Source organism: Lissotriton vulgaris, chromosome 11, assembly GCF_964263255.1.
Source record: "Lissotriton vulgaris chromosome 11, aLisVul1.2, whole genome shotgun sequence".
NCBI lineage: Eukaryota > Metazoa > Chordata > Amphibia > Caudata > Salamandridae > Lissotriton > Lissotriton vulgaris.
Window position 1 is genome coordinate 10441449 of NC_141699.1, and position 14728 is coordinate 10456176.

General features: G+C 44.9%; 1 protein-coding gene across 2 annotated transcripts in view; it reads right to left on the reverse strand.

Moving 5' to 3' along the window:
* EP400 (E1A binding protein p400) overlaps nt 1-14728 on the reverse strand; it is a 657563-nt gene that overhangs the window by 133223 nt on the left and 509612 nt on the right. For both annotated transcript variants that reach the window (XM_086942653.1, XM_086942654.1), the window contains 5 exons: nt 11633-11678; nt 10930-11039; nt 2458-2659; nt 1835-1995; nt 948-1127 (listed from right to left, as the gene is read on the reverse strand). In XM_086942653.1, coding sequence (XP_086798779.1) covers nt 948-1127; nt 1835-1995; nt 2458-2659; nt 10930-11039; nt 11633-11678 — 699 coding nt within the window. The remainder of the gene's footprint in view (nt 1-947; nt 1128-1834; nt 1996-2457; nt 2660-10929; nt 11040-11632; nt 11679-14728) is intronic.

Genomic DNA, 14728 nt, shown 5'->3' on the forward strand with positions numbered 1-14728 from the left:
TATAATAATTTTCTTCCATCCCCATTTTTTTAACCCACCACTTTATGGATTAGTTACAAAAATGACATCTTTTCAGTGCCCTCATTTCTCCAGTCTAGGTGAATCTATTTAAGACTAGTCTTACCATTGGCTCTGTCGTTCAGGCCCTACATCTGGCATTAGGGGGTGGAGGTATCTAAACCCCCTCCCCATTCAAAGGTCACAGGCGCGTGACTAGTGATGAAGATCTGCTCTACTTCTCTTCCAACACCCCGGCCTGCCCTGCATACAGCCTGTTAGGCCAGCCTTGCACAGCTTCAATGCTTATCACTGGAGATGAGACTTTTTATTACCCTGCTCACTCTGCTATATCACCAGCCCACTTGACGTGAAGGCCTGTCCTGCTGCTATTCATTCAGGTCCGTCGCTGCAAACACCCTTCCACAGACACCAATCGCCTTCACAGTATTTCACGAAATTTGAGGCTTATTATTATCCTGGTAGCACCCAAAACTACATATCCCACCTAGAAGCTGAGCCTTCCACTAGAGCTGCCAGCCTTATTCTGCCACTAGACCTGTAACTGGAGGCTGACACGCTGCTCCTCATCCAGCCGCCCACGCCTGCAAGAGCAAACAGCTTGTTAGGCTGTCCATTTTTAGCTTCAACACTGGAGTATGACATGGTAATGCCCCGCCCAACCATTCACAAGCCTGTATTAATATCCTCCTGATTCTACTATAAGGCTTGTCACTAGAGATGAAGGTTTGCTATTGACCTATTAGAGATAATTGGATATATATACACACATACACACACACACCTCTAATGCTCATCCATCCTTACAGCATATGAATATACTCAACCATCCTTGCAGATTATGGTCTCTTTCCTGCAATCCAAAGCTTCCCTCAAGTGTCACTTATCTTGCATGCGTGTTATGGGTTTGGTTTCTGTAGATAACTCACCAGGCGTGCAACTTGCAGATTTGTTACAGTGGTGCCAGTCAGGACAGTGCCAGTAGTGAGCTGTTGAGCCTGCTGCTGTGACACCTGCACCTGCGTCGTGTGTGGCGCTGGTGCACCCTGCTGGACCGTTTGTTGCTGGGGAAGCTGCAGCTTCTGTTTCTGCAATTTCATCAACTGTTCCTGAAGATAGAATAAAATAACATGTGTCTTACCTATAACTGCAAAGATTAAATTCCTGAAGTAGACAAAGTCATAGTGACTTCAGGAGGAGATGCTTTTGTAAAATATTACTAACACGCATTACTAAAATAGCATAGCAAAATAAGTGACCAAAGGCTCATATAACCCCAGCTCCTAAAACATTCTGCATTAACAGGAGAAGTAACACCATGGCAGCTTTGAGACTGAGACTTCTGACTGATACGTTGGATAAAATACTGTGTACTCTAATGGAAATAATGACTTCCACATAAACATCACACTTTACTAGAAACACCCTACAACAGGAATTTATAATGGATATTTCCTGAATACACTCACCCGTGTCACTATCTTATCAGAACATAGAGTTCACTTTTAAAGTTGCTTTTTCCGAGTAATGAAAACTTTCCAACAAAAATCAAGGCGCCTGCTGAAATCCTCTTCACTAATTAGATGCTACCTAAGGATTCAATATGGCTTCTGAATTTCTTCCCCTTCGCTGGAGTCTTCAGCTCTGTAACATGGGATATTGAGCTCAGATTTGATTTCTTATGCTGGTCTTGCTAAGATGCACAGGTTCAAACTTCCTACGATTCTCTCTTAATGTTGATCTCCACATTGCATGACGTACTGTTGATCAGCTTTGATTGATTCTAGACACTGGACAGCAGCACATGCTTGCTTACCTGTGAGATCTTGCCTACAGTTTTCATTTGGCCTGGAGACTGGGCCTGGGCCTGAGCTTGCATCTGTGACACCTGCACCTGGGTTGCTTGTTGTTGTCGGAGAAGCTGAAACTGGGCCGGCGTGATCGTTTTCCCAGTGAGCTGAACTCCAACTGTTGTAGCTGCAAATAAAAATACCCATCCATGAGTAAAAAACACAAATTCCATGTTGGCTTCAGCAGCGTTAGCACTATACCACCTACTGTTAAACGCTTGTGTAGCAAGGACAGGCATCAGCACTATTAACAACTGTGCAGTATATTACGGACTAGAAGAAGGCAGCACTGTGCTGTTTGACACCAGCCCTGAATGTAAAAAGGAGCACTAACTGCTACCACCCCCTTCTGGTTCGTTTGGCTGACTCTAGTGGTTGCAATTTACACACAATACTGTTAGAGTGCAGCAGGCTCATCTACCTCAATCAATGCATACAAATATGAGTGATGTCCTTGGTTTGAGTTAATTCATAAACGTCTTAGAGCCTTGTAGGTCTTTTACCGTCCTCCTGCAGCATCCGAAGAATGGGGTGTTTTCATATATTAACATAGTGCAGTCAGAGCTGCAGAGACACACCACAAAGTTACCTGGTGTGACTTGCGTCACCAGCGTCCTGGTCTGTGTTTGAACTGGAGTCAGACTCGTAGGCACGACAGTGGAGGCCGCAGCCGAGGTCACAGTGCGCACTCCTTGATTGGTTGTAATGGTTACCATTTCAGCAGGAAGTGCAGAAGATGCTACGGTGCGCTGTTGGCCATGCATTACCTGGCCAACCACTGTCCCAGATGTCTACAAAAGTTGAAAAAATAAATATTTATAGAAAGATGCATTGTGAAAGGGAACCTGTCCATTTTGAGACTGGGGACTGTAAATGGCTAAAATTCTTATCAACACATTATTTTCAATAACATCTGTTTCTCTGTACACCACAGTGTAATTCTAGCATCAACAGTTTTGTCAGCAATTTACATTTAATAAGCATTAGGCCAAAGTAAAAAAAAAAAAAAAAAAAAAATCTGTTTTCAACTTCAAAAGTTACAAGCAATTAGCAATAGGCAAGGTTCTGGTAAGTATCAAATCTGCACCACCTGCAGCACAGGGGCGGCTGGGTGCAGGGTTCAAATTCCGAATCTGGCGCCAATGTTATCCAATGGAGAAAGGGGGTAATAGCAGAGATGCTGCTCACAGATGAGTAAGACGGTTTGGTAACCCAGTTTCTGGGGGTTAAGGTAAGCACAGGGGGCCACAAGGCAGCACTAAACGTACACCCTCGGCGGCACAGGAGCACCAGGGTGCAGAGTGCCAACACAGCATTGGGCACCCAGTGAAAACTAATGGGTGAAAGTCGATTTTGAATAAATGCAGCAGGGTCAGGCCAGACGAAGAAAACCCACAGCTGCCTAGGTAAGTAGCGATGTTAGAGGATGTTGGGACACCATTTGTTGCACTACCCAAGGCCCAGGGGCTTCGGGTGCAGGGGTGTCCTTAGGTGTCGTAAAAGTCTTACCGGGAAGGTCGCGGCCAGGGAGAGTCTTCGAGTTGAGGCTGCAGGCATCGAGGTTGAGTCCAGCAGGGGTAAACCCAAGGTGGACTCTTGCTCAGTAGCACTGGAGAACCTTCACATGACCAGTGGGCCACTTGGATTTGGGCAGTGGGTGCAGAGGTGGGCCCCACGGTGGATTTGTAGTTCCTAAGGGCAGAGGTCTTTGCTCTTCAAAGTTGGTGTAGAAAGCTGCCTCTGTATATGGTATGCCACTAGGTGATTATACCGTGCACAGAGTCCAGAGGTTCCCCAAAAGTATACATGGATCAATGTATAACCCAAAGTGCTCTGTTAATGGTAGTGTGGTTAAGCAGCCTTAGGCCTAACACAGAGGAGTGTAAGACATTTATTGCACAAGATTGACCAATAATGGACACACGACTCAAAGAGGCGATCCACACCAGTTTTAGAAAAATAAGCTTTATCTGAGATTCATTTTAAGACCAAGATCTCCGCAGTAAGTACGTTTTTAGATAATACTTTTCACTTTCAAATGTGCAATTTACAAACTGTTCAATGTTATCCTATGGAGGAAACAAATATGCGGTTTTACAGGTAAGTATCCAACGTACACTTCCAGTCTTCGGGACCAAAGGTCGGCAAGGGCCTTGCGAGTACCAAAACTGCACCACCATCAGCACAGGGGTGGCCAGGTGCAGAGGCTAAAATCAGACTTCGGCCCAATGCGTTTCAATGGAGACTGGGGGTGCTCGAAGCCACACTGCTTGCAGGTAGGTAAATCAGTTGCAGGGGCCAAGCTAAGGGGGCTAGGACCAGCACGGGCGGGCACAAAGCAGCACTCAACACACACCCCCAGTGGCACAGAGGGCATCCAAGTGCAGATTCAGCATCGGTCCCCCAATGCTTAACAATGGAGACTTTGTTTTCGACAATGAGGCTGCGAGCATCCCACTGGAGGTTGCAGAAGGGAGACCACCGACAGCAGAGGTAAGCAGAGATGTGGAGGGTCGTGGAGGCACCCTAGATTCAGTTCACCAAGGCCCAGGGTCTTAGGTGCAGGGGTGTCTTTAGATTTCGGAGTATTCTTATTGGAGCCGGTCAGGGGCAGACTCTGGATTCAAGCTGCAGACATCAGGGAGTCCAGGGGGGGGTCAGCCAACGCTGGACTTCAGATCAGGATCGCTGGGAAACCTGTTCTGGGATGGTGTGCCACCTGGACACGGGACGTAGGCGTCGGGTGCAGAGTGGACAGGACTCTCGGATCCACAGGGCACAGGTGTCCTTTGTGTTGGATTCTTGGGAATTGCTGTCCTCAGGAGTTCTGGTCTTCGTCAAAGTTCGGGTAATCTTCCTTGGGTTTCTGGAAGTCACTGGCTGCAGGACAGACTCTGTCTTCTTGCAGGGTCTTTGAAGCTGGAGACAGGCTGGTAGGGTTGGGGTTAAGTCAGTAGTCATCTTCAGGCTTCGCTGCACGTCGTCTTCTTTACCCTTCTTCTTAGATCGCAGGAAACTAGCTTCAAGGTCTGAGGGAGCCTCCTAAATATTAGATTTAGGAGGCATATATGGGTATAACAGGTAATGCCAATGGGCACCTCACCTGGGGTGACTACGCCCTCTATTATGCCCGCCTCCTATGGGAGGGGGCATTGACCTAGCTGTGATTCAAGATGGCAGGGACTGAAAGATGTGCTTCACTTCGCCTCCACCACCTTGCAGGTGAACTTGGCAGAGGTGTCCCAGTTTTGCCACTTTAATTGGGGTGGAAACTGGGGGCTGTCATCTGCTGCTAGCAGCAGAGGATTGGGGTCGCTTTAAAAAGGACATCCTGGGGGAGAAAGTGTGACACCTCTGCCCAGGATGTGCATTGTATCTGGTCCCGGAAAACAGAGGCTTTCCACCCAGGGGTCCAGCATGTGTGTGTGGCAGGCTGCCTAAAGCCAGTCAGTGACCACACCAGGGTCGGTAGACATTCAGGGGGCACCCCCGAGGTACCCTCTGGGTACATGGTTTATTATTCTCACACTGGCAACAGTGCTGATTTATTACAAAGAGTTGTTTGGTACCAAACACTCCTTGTTTCAGTGCAGCAATCATGTTGCTGGGGAACTGTTGAGTTTCCAGCCCATGTACTACTTATGGCTTACCTGGCACTTACAATATTTAAGAATTGACAAGTATTGTAGGGGCATACCTACTCATGCAGCTATACCCTCACCTGTGGTACAGTGCACCCTGCCTTAGGGGTGACTTACCAATACTTTCAGGCAGTGCTTGCTGGCATGGCACCCAGGCTGCAAAGGCAGTAACATGGTCCTAGAGATTGGGTCCCAGGGGACCCTCCTCAGCCTCCAGGCCCTAGGTATTCAGGGTACGTACCTCTTACTAGAGACTTACAGGGGGGACAGAAATACCAATTGTGGATATGCTTTTAGGGAGGAAGCACCGGCACAGGGGACACGGTTGGTAGGGACCCTGTGCACTACATTCAAAACCACATCCATACCAGGCCAAATGTGGGGGCTAACCATGTCAAAAGAGGCACTTTCTCACCACAGTTCTGATTTTTTTTACATTGATGATGCAACTCAGCTGTTTGCCGAGTGAGGGTAAGACACTGAGAATGAGTCACTCCCTTTACCAGCTCATTATCGACACATGGATATAGACATGCATATGACTTCTGTGGCCCTAGTGATCCCAAAAGGTAGGACTCTGAACTGGCACGTATTTTACTTACCACACACATTAGGTACCAGCAATGGACCCGGAGGTATTGGAAAATGGAAACAACATCCTTAAGGTCAAATGGTTCCATAAGTCCCCTTTGTATACCAGCAGAATGACATCCTGTGAGGGTGTCCCTAACAACAAAGTACACAAAGGGTTTGTTACCCTTGTCCATCAACTTTGTCCTCAGCCTTTAGGGAGAAGAACCCACACTGGTAGATAGTGTAGCTTTGAGTCACTGCCAGACCCAGTCATTTGCATGTTCAAAGCAGGCACAGAGTGTCTTATAGTGGGACCCAACTCTGCAGAAGAACCTTCTTCTAGTTCCTTTGAAGTAGCCAGTTTCAATTGGCCCTTCATCACCCCTGAGGGTATGTACAAAATCTCACTTTTCACTGAAAGCTACCCTGAGAAATCTGTATCCAATGCCCTGGGAAGCTGACCCTCTCTGTTATTGACCATTTTAGAACTGAATGAGTTATGCCCAGATTTGAGAAGGTAGTAGAGTAGATGCATTTTGTATGTGGGTAAAACAATTCCATGCACCACACATCCTTAAATTAGGATCTTTAAGGCTCGGCCATGATGACCAGAAAGTCCAATTAGGTAACAAAAACACCCAAAATATACCACAGGATCAACCGGCCTATACAATAAAGGAGAGCAGCATGCGTACCTTCTCCCCTGGGTAAATATATCCCAATGAGCCCAGAAAAAACCTATAACCTTATGTTCGTGAAGAATAGGGCAGAGCTTACAGGATTCCCCGTGTCCTCAAGACATGCAGTAGAAAATCTGATCTGAGACTCTTAAAACTCATAGCCCACCACTTCCCTGGCTAGAGTTTGAAACATAAAAAGAGGTGGATGGGCTAGGTGTAGTCTATGAAGGTTTTTTAATTTGCTTTCAATGCCTTCACTTCTTCTAACGAGCGTGAGATGCTGCTTGTCAGCCTGTGTGTCCATGGTGGGTGACAGAGCGCTAATATGTAAAAATACTCATAGAAAATAGCAGACAGAACCCCTGATCTGAGGTTATGCTTCACCGCTGTGGGATTACCACTTAATGTGCTTTAAACTCAGTAGAATACACAGAAGATCACTGTTTGAAGGCTGAGGCACCTCTGGATTTAGAGTGCCATTTTCATAGAACAATCTCCATGAGTACTAGAATTATTTATACTGCTGCCTGTTTGAGCTGAAAAGACTGCTGTGGTTGCCATGGCTAAAGTGGACTGCCTATGCTGCCTTTTAGTGCAGGCTGTATCTGTGGCCCATAAAATTCTGAACCGAATCTCCGGACCGCTCCTGTTCTCTCCCACCCTCCACTCCAAACAGGAAATCGCCATTTTGGGATTTGCAACAACTGTGAAATCAACATTTGTGTAAAAAAAAGAATATATATAGCACAATTTTTACAAAAATGCTTGCTAGAATTTAAATGGTCTATGCACTAGAGGTGGGCCAGAAACAGGAAAGGTGAGCTGTGGATGGGGTTAGAAAATGGACTCCAGCATGTGTAAAGCCAATACCTGTATATGTAACGGTGCCCAGCATAAACCCAGTTGGCCTCCCCTTCCATGTAGTTTGTATGCCTAGTCTGAGGGTTAGTTGCCTCAACAGCAAATGCACACAATGTACCTCTGCCCCAACACTACCTCAAACAAACTTTCCAGATACTACAAAGGCCACCAGGTCAATAATCAGCTGTGCATGGTCAGAAAATAGTCTGTAAGGCACTAGCCCTTCTCCAACTGAAGCAATAAATCAGACAAGGACTCAGTGTCTGGTACACATACTCCAGGCTGAATGGACAGCAGTAGCAGCAAAGTTCTCTCGGTCACAAAAGGACAAAAAACTGATACAATTATGGAACTCTTACAATAAACTCTGTCAAGATTTGCATATTAATTCTAAATCCTAATACGGTTGCAGTTTCTGTTCCACATTGCCTGGACATAGACACAGATTTATTTGCAGACTGGGCAGTGCTAAGGGAAGTGCTTCACCTCTATATAAACGGCTGCTAGTTCATAGAGGGGGGAGAGAATTAACACTTGTCTCAGAGTTAGAGACACTCACATTAAACATGATCGGGATACTTTGAACCTTGGAGAATGTTTGTCTTCATTTGGAAAGCGGAGTCTACTCTGCTGCACACTATCAAAAGGAGCTGACTGATGGTCCCGGTAAACTTTGCCACAACTGAACTCTCTCCTCATCAACCTGTTGGATTCAGATGTTGAGCACATTCCAGGCTGGGCATCCAGGCAAAGTCCCATGAGAGACTAGGATTGATATGCCACAGCGAGCTGATGACAGATGAGTTAAATGACTCAGTTTCCTGTCTGTTAACAGCCTATGCAAGTCCTCTTGTGTGTGTTCATAAGCAGTGCAGCCTTCTTAGAGCCGCTAATGAATGCTACATTAACTATTCATGTGTATGAACTGTGACTGACTTAGGTCCAAATCGAAATTAAATCGACTATTCATAACTGCAGAATTGGTGACTGTTTAGAAAACCAGCATTGGCAACGCCAATAGGTTTCGCCTATGCAAGACATATTGCGGTGTCAATGTTTTTAAATGATGTTGCAGAGCAGCGTAGGCTGCTGTGTAACATAGCTCAAATACAAAGAAAGTGCTATGGAGAGGCCAATACCGACTACGTCATGGCATTTTTTTGGATTACTTTAAGCCTGTACTGCAGTACTACATCTTCAAAAAGCCTTGAAAACGCCATTATGTCTCAAATGGGTGAAACCTATTGGCATTGTCAATGCTTGCTTAGGATTATTATTGTTTACCTGTCTGTGGTACCGGACAATAAATTTGCGAGCAGATAAAAGAACACCATGGACAGCAGTGGGAGGGGTTAAACCCAACAGGGGCGGTTGAGAGGGTCATGAGGGAGTAGTTGTAATTTTTATATACTTTTTATTATGTAGTATTCGACATCTAATGTTTAATATGTATTTTTAGAAGTATTTTTATAAATAGTATTTATTGTATAGGGTTAGGTGAATGCTTTTATGACAAATGTCGAATAAAGCTTTATAAATTGAAAAAAAATGAGTACGCAAAATAACAGCAGGAGGAGTGTTGGCGGAGGGGTGGCACAAGCAATGACTGGGAGCAGGAGAGACAGACTAAGAACTCATGCACTCTTAAGGAGTGCAACAAATAAAAAAAAATTAAAGTACCCCCAATGTGCCACGCCCAGTGGAAGGATACAGGCAGAAACAGTACTTGGTCCATGGTCCATGGATCAGTCAAAAAATAGGAAGACAGTGGAACCCAAGCTGCTGCCCAATGTGAAGCTAGTAAATCAGAGTGCAGTGGAAGCCACCCAATTGTAAGTAATGGGTGGGCTCTGAGCCCTTTCTTAAGCGTTCTGCCTACAAGAGATTTCACAAGCCCTGCGCAGGCAAAACCTAAAAATTAAGGGTACAGTTCCTAACTCCCTTAAGCATTTGAGGCAAACATTTAGACTATAGAACAGATGCACAAGAGCACATTGCAAGGTACCCTCCATTCCTTCTCTGCCCCCATGCCCCTGCTGACCCTTCATTCCGCTGCACTTCTTTCGACTCGCCAGACTCTCGATTCCTCCACAAACCTTTCCTCTGTCCATCAGTTCCTTGTGCCTCCTCTCCCCCGTGACTCATCTGACTGAAATCTCCTGTCCGTCTCCACCACCAAGGCACTCATCTGGCACCTATAGCTCACGTTGTCTATGATACCATCCTCGCAATCCTGTGCACTGTTAGAATTTAAAGATTGTCAGAAATGGAGAGTGCAGTTTTTAAATTAAATTCTACACTCGCTCTCTGGCACCAGATACCCTCTTTTTCTGAGGTGTGGTGCTGTTGGTCACTCTCCTAGGTCAGAGACTGACTAGGCAGAGTCCTCAGTGGATGACAGACAACAGGCAAGCAATATTTTTGGCAGGAACATTTTCTGTCTACTGCAAAAATGTCACATTTTTGACTTATTAGACTGCAAATTTTGCTTTTTTTGCAGCAAAATTTCCCAACCAAGGCTGCAAAATCATGAGTGGTTTTTGCAACGGATACTGAAGGGTACCCACGCTTGTCCTTTGTTGTCTGAGTCTCCAATATTTGTCTAGTGCCATGTCTAATTGAGATGTTCGCTATCAAACGGCAAAGCTATGAGATGCTGCTGTATCTCTGGTCAGAATCCTGAAATCTGAAGCCATGCTTGACAAAGGAGGGCACCAGCGTTCACTTGGTCTGCTGCAGCAAGGAAACACCAAATACTGGTATTAGATATATTTCTAACTCCTCGTCAATGTCCTGGGCCTTTTTTATGATGAGGATCAGATCAGTGTTGAAACATCATCATCTCTCAGGGTGTTTTTTATTATGCATTAACAGGGCCAGTGAGCTGGCAATGCACCACTGCGTTACCGCCCTACCTGCTGTGTCTATTTTTTATTATATCGGGAAGCAAGGTATCTCCATTCCCTGCAAGAAAGTGTTTTTTAGTCTTTCTTTACAATCAGCAAATCTAGGGGTACGTGTCCCTGGAAGTCTTTGAAGTGTGCTCGACCATTATATTAATTGGGTCTTCGAAGATATTATAAGCACATGAGCAAAGTGTTTAACATGGGTAAATACCAATTGCTCATTTTGTTTTTTTAGAGAGGTTAAATGAGGACATCTCCCACTTTATCTATTGAATGAGGACCTGCACCCGTGAAAGAAGGCTGCCGGCTGAAACACACACAGAGCAAAGAACTAAAACCAATCTTTTCAGAAAGATTACAGGGTATTGGATTACACAAAGAACATTTGTGACATTCTCACCGTCACTGCACCGCTCACCACTGGGGACACTAGACGTTTGTTGAGAGGCTGGAAGGTGGCAGATGGAACGCCTGCAACAGTGTTTACAATAACATTTCCACTGACAGTAGCTGTAAAGCAATGAGGAGAAACAAAAGGTTTGAGAAAGGTCTGGGAATTCAGTAATGTCTTGTAGAGGGTCTGTACATTTGCTAGTTCAAATGTTTGTAACATGGACTTCGGGCAGCATCTGGGCTCTTAAAATTGCTGTTAAATATTATTTTAGGCTGCTACACACACATCCAGGAACGCTGCATCAAACAAACTAGGTCAGTTGAACAAATAGACTATCTCATATCAAACGCACCTGCTGTTACAAAGATTGTAGACACCAGGCAAATCCAAATAATCTTACTGTATTCATCACAAAACAAATCTGCTGCTAGTGCCGGATTAATAATTGTTTTTAAAGCAGAAAATAATTGTTTTTAAAGCAGTAAATAACAGTCTACAAAGTGTAAAGCTGATGTCAGTGAAATGGCTTTCTCCATAACAAGATATTGCTTCATTGAACGTTGGACACCTGTTTGGCATCCTAGACAGCTCTTCTAAGGATGGCGCAAGGACAGTAGCCATCTCTACTTAAGGCACATCAATCAGTAAATGGATAGGTTATAAACATATGAGACTATCTTTCAGAAGCAGCATTGCTCCCCAAACTTACCAGTTGCGATACTGGTCCCTGTGACAGACGGCTTGATGGTTCCAGCCTGTTTAGCAAAAAAGTTGTAATCATTAGAATACATCATTAGGAGCCAGTGAAACTGATAACTGTGAGAAGTTAGCCTGGTATATGATGTCCACTATTCTAGTGGGCACCTTGCACCAGTCTAATCGACCCTTATTGATGGTAGGTTATAAAGTCAACCTTATAGAAAGCTATCCTAGTGGTAGCTGTGGAGAGCAGCCTTCAGGCTAAGACTTGGAGACGAGTTAAGCAAGTTGTTTTACCATTTATAATCTCTTGAGTACCAAATGAAAGCACACCACACAAGGTATATATCAAATATATGGAATATGCTACTTACCAGTATGCATCTGTTCTTGGCATAGAGGGCTGCAGAGTGGTACATTATGAATAGATCGCCATCTGGTGTTGGGCTCGGATGATTGCACTTTGTTTTTCTCTTGGAGAGTCTTTTGTATCTTGGTGACTCCTCCTTTGGTTGGTAGTGCGCATGGGCATCGGCTCCATCCTTAGATTGTTTTGCCATAGTAGGGTTAGATGGAGTAGTATGATAGAATACAGATAGGAATGCCCATGTAAGTGTATCTAAATAAGATAATGTTGGAACAGACACAGGTTTCCGGGGAGGCTGGGAGGGCATGTACCACTCTGCAGCCCTCTATGCCAAGAACAGATGCATACTGGTAAGTAGCATATTCCGTTCAAGGCATATGGGCTGCAGATGGTACATTATGAATAGACTATACAGCAGTTCTCTCCCTAGCGGTGGTCGCCCGTGTCTGTTGCAACTGTCTGAAATAAAGTCTTTAATACAGCTTGTCCCACTCTAGCTTGTTGTGTTGTGTGCACATCTACACAATAGTGCTTTGTGAAGGTGTGCGGTGTAACCCAGGTAGCTGCTTTGCATATGTCATCTAGTGGAATGTTTCCCAAAAATGCCATAGATGCTCCTAGTTTACGTGTAGAGTGAGCGCTAGGAGGAACAGTTAATGTTCTCTTTGCTTTTAAGTAGCATATTTGAATACATTTTACAATCCATCTGGCAATGCCCGCTTTAGAGATGGGATTGCCCTTATGTGTAGGAGAAAACGCAACAAATAGCTGTTTTGTCTTTCTGAAAGTTTGTGTTCTTTCTATATAGTACAATATTGCCCTTCTGACATCCAATGTATGTAGGGCCCTTTCCGCTACCGTTTGTGGTTTTGGAAAGAAAACCGCTAATTCCACTGACTGATTGATGTGGAATGCAGAAATTACCTTTGGTAGGAATTTTGGGTTTGTTCTAAGAACCACTTTATTTTGGTGTAACTGCATGAATGGTTCTTGAATCGTAAAAGCCTGCAACTCACTTACTCTTCTAAGTGACGTGATAGCTATGAGGAAGGCCACCTTCCATGTGAGGAATTGTATTTCACACCTATGCATAGATTCAAATGGTGGCCCCATTAGTCTGGTAAGTACTATGTTGAGATTCCAGACTGGGGAAGGTGGTCGTCTTGGTGGAATGACTCTTTTGAGTCCCTCCATGAAAGCTTTAATTGCTGGTACTTTGAACAGGGAAAGATGTTGCCTGTTTTGTAGGTACGCCGCTATAGCTGCGAGATGAACTCTGATAGAGGTGTATGCTAAGTTACATTGCTGCAAGTGTAGTAAATAGCAAATGATCTGTTTAGTGGATGCGTCCAGAGGGTTGATGTGCTTACTGTTACAGTGTATAGCAAACCTCTTCCACTTTGCTGCATAGCATGCTCTGGTGGTAGGACGTCTTGCTTGTTTAATGATTTCCATACATTCTGGTGGTAAATCTAAATATCCAAACTCTATGACCTCAGGAGCCAGATCGCTAGGTTCAATTGTTTGGGATCTGGGTGCATTATTTCTCCATGGTTCTGTGTAAGATGCAGGGTAATAATCTTAGCTTTTGATGTGGCACCTGTGAGAGTTGTAGTAGCGTGGTGAACCACGGCTGTCTTGCCCACGTGGGTGCCACTAGTATCATTGTCATTGAGTGCTGCTGCAGTTTCCGAACCACTAACGGAATTAGTGGGAGAGGGGGGAAAGCGTAAGCAAATCTGTTGGACCAATTTATCCATAGTGCATTGCCCTGGGACCGTTGGTGTGGGTACCTGGAAGCGAAGTTTTGGCATTTTGCGTTCTGATGATTGGCAAACAGATCTATCTCTGGTTGCCCCCATCTTTGGAAGAATGGCTGCAGTATTTGGTCGTGCAGCTCCCATTCGTGTACTTGTTTGGATAGTTGGAGAGAGTGTGTCCCCCCCTGTTTTTGAATATAATACATTGCAGTCATGTTGTCTGCTCTGATCAGGACTGCCTTGTTTGTTATTTGCATTTGGAAAGCTTTTAGTGCTAGAAATACCGCTAATAGTTCCAGGTAGTTGATGTGCAGTTTCTTTTGCTGCACACTCCACTTCCCCTGCACTGTGTATTTGTCCATATGCGCTCCCCATCCGGAGAGCGATGCGTCCGCTGTTATTATCACTTGTGGAATCGGTTCTAGGAACGACCGTCCTTTGGAAATGTTTGTTGTGTTCCACCACTTCAGAGAGCGATGCGTACGGTCGTCTACCAACACCAGATCTGTAATCTGACCTTGAGCCTGATTCCACTGTGTCGCTAGACACTCCTGTAGTGGACGCATTTGTAGTCTGGCATGCAGGAGGACATCATGCCTAACAGTTGCATAAACACTCGTGCTGGTAGTGAGTGTTGTGGTTGAAATCTTTGTATTAACCCGACCATTGTTTGTATCCTGATCGGATTGGGGTATGCTATTGCTCTTTCTGTGTCTATAGTAGCCCCCAGATATTGCTGAATCTTGTTTGGTTGCAGGTGTGATTTTTTGTAGTTCACCGTAAACCCTAGGTGGTGCAGCAATTGAATTGTCTTCTGTGTGTTGTGAAGACATTCTTCTTGTGACTTGGCCTTTATTAACCAATCGTCCAAGTAGGGGAAGACATGTATTTGTTGTCTTCTCAGGTGTGCTGCCACCACAGCTAGGCATTTTGTGAACACTCTTGGTGCCGTTGTGACCCCGAACGGAAGGACTTTGAA